Source organism: Helianthus annuus, chromosome 5 (assembly GCF_002127325.2).
Source record: "Helianthus annuus cultivar XRQ/B chromosome 5, HanXRQr2.0-SUNRISE, whole genome shotgun sequence".
Classification (NCBI taxonomy): Eukaryota; Viridiplantae; Streptophyta; class Magnoliopsida; order Asterales; family Asteraceae; genus Helianthus; species Helianthus annuus.
In genome coordinates, this window is record NC_035437.2 from 165,855,257 (window position 1) to 165,859,347 (window position 4,091).

The 4,091-nt window shown below is 32.2% G+C and overlaps 1 protein-coding gene across 2 annotated transcripts; it reads right to left on the reverse strand.

Annotated features, from left to right (window-relative positions):
• Positions 1–964: 964 nt before the first annotated feature.
• LOC110941801 (photosynthetic NDH subunit of subcomplex B 4, chloroplastic) lies at positions 965–2,405 on the reverse strand. Of its 2 annotated transcripts, XM_022183466.2 has the most exons (6): positions 2,214–2,405; positions 2,092–2,136; positions 1,782–1,935; positions 1,630–1,685; positions 1,403–1,474; positions 965–1,268 (listed from the first exon to the last, which is right to left on the reverse strand). In XM_022183466.2, the coding sequence occupies exons 1-6, from the start codon at positions 2,301–2,303 to the stop codon at positions 1,143–1,145; spliced, it is 543 nt and encodes a 180-aa protein (XP_022039158.1). In that variant the 5' UTR covers positions 2,304–2,405; the 3' UTR covers positions 965–1,142. The 2 variants fall into 2 exon arrangements, with proteins under 2 accessions (XP_022039158.1, XP_035846258.1); XM_035990365.1 differs by lacking the exon at positions 2,092–2,136 and having other exon boundaries at positions 2,214–2,403.
• Between the last annotated feature and the right edge of the window lie 1,686 nt (positions 2,406–4,091).

The window sequence follows — 4,091 nt, forward strand, 5'->3', positions numbered from 1 at the left end:
CTAATCTTTGTCTATTTTTCTATACCTTTGGATCAATAAAATATTAATTATTTTATTAATCACGTCCCTTGTTAGGTTTATCTTTTCTTTAAAAAAATGAACATGTTCTAAAAAGAAAACTAAATATGTTTTAATTATTACATTTTTAGTTCAACATCATTGTAATATATTGACAAAAGATCAAATACAAATAACTTTAACGTATAAAACATATGAACTGAAAGTTTTGCTGAAAAAACGCGGTGACATTTTCATAATTACTCTACAAGTGTATCTTGTAGGGTGATTTTGATTTTGTAGAGTAATTTTGTAAAATATTCTTGTAGAGTAATTTTTATCTTGTAGCGTAATTATCAAAATTACTCTACAAGTTTATCTTGTAGAGTAATTTTGATCCTGTATGGTAGTTATCAAAATTATTACTCTACAAGTGTATCAAAATTACTCTGCAAATTTATCAAACAACATAAAATTCAAAATTACTCTACAAAATCATTCGTAGACTAATTATGATACTCTATTAAATTACCTTACAAGATCAAAATTACCATACAAGATCATTTGTAGAGTAATTATGATACTATACAAAATTACTCTACAAGATCAAAATTACGATACAAGAACATTTTACAAAATTACTCTACAAGATCAAAATTACCCTACAAGATCATTTGTAGAGTAATTATCACGAGTAAATAATTACGAAAATGTCACCGCGTTTTTTTTTTTTTTTGGTTTTTTCATGCTTTTCGCACGTTTTGTACGATAAGACACTTTGTACGTGAACTTAACTCATAAATTATTTAATGTAAACAACCGCCCAATATATCACTCAAGAAGAATATATATTTTCCAAATAATCCAAAAGATTACCATCGATCTAGAACTGTTTTGATTGTTGGGCTTGGATCTACATACCTTAAGGATGTGTATATATTATGTGACTTATGCAAGAACATATATATGATTTATGAACATTGTTTAGTCGTTAAATATATATATCATCAATACTTATGCGAGTATGTAGGTCCGTTTTTCCACATGAAACTATATAGACATGACTAATTTTCATATTTCATGCTTAGCGAGTGAATTAGTATATAAGTATGAACAACATTCCACTCTAAAACATTTCATTTTCATCACTTGACAAGCTCCTCCTCTTTCGCTTCTTCCAACTCGCGTAGCCCCCCAACCTTCTGCTCAATCTCCTCAATCAACTCTTCACGCCACAATGCCGCTCTTGCCTTTTCTTCTATATCCTCTTGCTATGACATATAACATATCGTCGTAAACACATCCAACATAAATTCGTATAAGTCCCTTCAATGAGACCGGCCTCTTCAAAAAGCATTTGTTATATGAAATTCTCTATAAAGTTGAAGCTAATTAAGTCACATACCTTTTCATACACCCAATGCCCGGTTCCATCTCCTCCGTCTTTCCTATAATGTTCTGAATCATAATACGGATCCTAGCACGTTACATGGTCCTATAGTTAGTATCAGTAGCGAAACCAGAAACTTTACAAAGGTGGACAATATAAACAAAAGTATTATAGCTATTTAACCTATTATGGTACATAAACATTGCTAAAGTAACTTCTACAAGCATTTTTTACTTGCTAACCTTAGTTGAACCGAAGAAACAACAACCCCAAACCGTAAACATTATGTACAAAGTATCTGCAACAAGTACAAAACATAGAATTAACATCAAAACGAATCAAACTGATCGCGAAAAGCGAAAAGGTACCGTCTAGAAACTAAAGCAAGACTCACATATGTTCTTGATGGTTTGATCGTTAAGATGCCATATCGATTTGTGGGTGATGAGGTCTCTTTGGCCTTCCATGTGCTCAACTAAAACTGCCATTAGTGTCAAATCTGGTAGAGCATTCAATCTACTCCTTTTGCTGTTTTCACCAACAGATTGCTGCATGGGTTCATATGAACTTACTACATCATTCTATTAAAGTAGGAACTTTATTTTAAATTTTAAAGTTAAACAAGACTTTTTTTCTAGTTATATCATATCTTCATTTATAAGGTTGACATCATTCAAAATTATATATATTTACAACCCTATTACCAGATGGAAGTCATTGGTGAATCTTGAGCCTGAAAACTGCCTGAGCTGAAAAGTGAAAATCAAGAAACTAACATGAATAAGTTTACTGGAAATAAAACTAAAATAAAACTGGGAATAATTACTGGTTTTGATTCCAATCTTGATGTATGGAAAGAAGGCTTATGGTGGATGTGAGGGTTGATAACTTTAAAGCTCATAATAGCTTCTGCCATGGTGATGAAGAGAAGATAAAGATTGAGCTTCTGACTCCTGCTGAATTTTTATTTTTCTCATTTTTTGTATTGTTTTGTTGGGTAGGGAAACAGGATAAGGAGCCCATTTGGAGCCACCCTTTTATTTTATCTTATAACCTGAAACTTTTTTAGAAGTATGGTATTTTCTAAAACTAATTACAATTAAAAATAATTATAAGTTCTTCCAGAAAATATGATACTTGTAAAACAACTACTCCTAACTTAAAAAAAGAGAATAGAGGAATCATTGTGCAACAAAAATTATATCCTTTCAGTCACTATACAAAAAAAGTGTTGTATAATATTTTATCAACTAGATACAATTTTTGGGTCCAGCTAAATACTCTTACTAAACTGCATCAAATTATATTCGTATTTTCTTTTAACAAGCAAATTATATTCTTATTTCTTTTGATAATTATTTGGATTGTAATGACGAATAATAAAACGTTGGGTCGTGTTACGTATTAATTGTTGTAATTCAATAAATGAGGGACTAAAATGTCAATTAGTAAGAACTATAGTTTGGGTCAGTTTTGTAAATGTATGAAAGTTAGAGGATCAATAGGTAGAATAGTTGGTTAGCAGTTATAGTTGTTATATGTTAGTTGTAACTGTGGATTTGAGTATCGATAATGAATTGACTGATTTCCTCTTCTACGATTCTTCTCAAATTCTTATCGTAACATTGGGATCAGAGCTAACGATCCTTATCGGAGGCTCAGATTCCGTTCAAAAATCATCATTCCGACCACAATTTCAGTTCATAAATCATTCGAAGTTGTTCAATTTTTGCTTAATATTGTTCAAACTATCATCAATTCCGTTCAATTCGATTCAGTAATTGATCTTTGTTCGATCAATACCTTCAATTTGATTACGCTGATTCGATTCTTGAAACTGTTCTTTCCGGTTTCAGTTATGACCTAATTCGTGTATATGCTTACTCGTCAGCAAGAAATGGACAAATTAGAGAAATTAGCTCATACAAACGTAACAATAATTGAGAATCAGCAGGCAATTCTAGACCAAAACTCGGAAGCCATCAGGTTACTGCAAGTCAGTGTAACCTCGTTAGTCAATCAAATGGCTGAAATCAATAACAAATTGGGCAATGAAAGAATCGTTAACCATCAAGAGCAGAGATTGGTTCGTACAGGTAGATTGGACTTTCCAAAATTCAATGGGGATGAAGTTGAAGGGTGGATTATCAGGTACAACCACTTCTTCGCAGTTGATAAAACCCCTGAAAATGCAAAAGTTCATTATGCTGTCATCAATTTAGAAGGTGCGGCTCTGGAGTGGCATCAAGGATTTGTAGATAGCCAAGATAGGGAGATAGAGGATATTCCATGGGAGGAGTATTCCAGGTCTGCTGTTATAAGATTTTCTCAAAGGTTGACTGAAGATGCTATGGAAGAACTCAAAAATCTTAATCAAACAGGTTCTTTATCTGAATACACTAAAGAATTTGATTCTTTGCTTAATAGAGTCAAATTGAATGATGAGTATGCTGCTAGTTTGTATGTTGGGGGGTTAAAACCTGAAATTAGATGTCTAGTCAAGATTTTTAAACCAAGAACCATGAGGGATGCTATTGCTATGGCCAAACAACAAACTGTGGTTTACACAACCTTATTTGGAGAAAAAGATGTGAAGAAATCCAATTTGAATCAAGTTGTGAACCATACAAGTGGTAAGGGTAGTTTTAATACTAACACCAAGAATTTTGGCACCACTAATAACAATTTAGCCCTATTACCTACA

Excerpts from the sequence above, each read along its gene's own strand:
- LOC110941801 (XM_022183466.2), bottom strand. The coding sequence starts at position 2,303 with ATGGCAGAAGCTATTATGAGCTTTAAAGTTATCAACCCTCACATCCAC. Across the intron at positions 2,137-2,213 it reads CAAGATTGGAATCAAAACCA|CTCAGGCAGTTTTCAGGCTC; the intron begins GTAATTATTCCC and ends TTCACTTTTCAG. Across the intron at positions 1,475-1,629 it reads GTTTCTTCGGTTCAACTAAG|GATCCGTATTATGATTCAGA; the intron begins GTTAGCAAGTAA and ends GTAACGTGCTAG.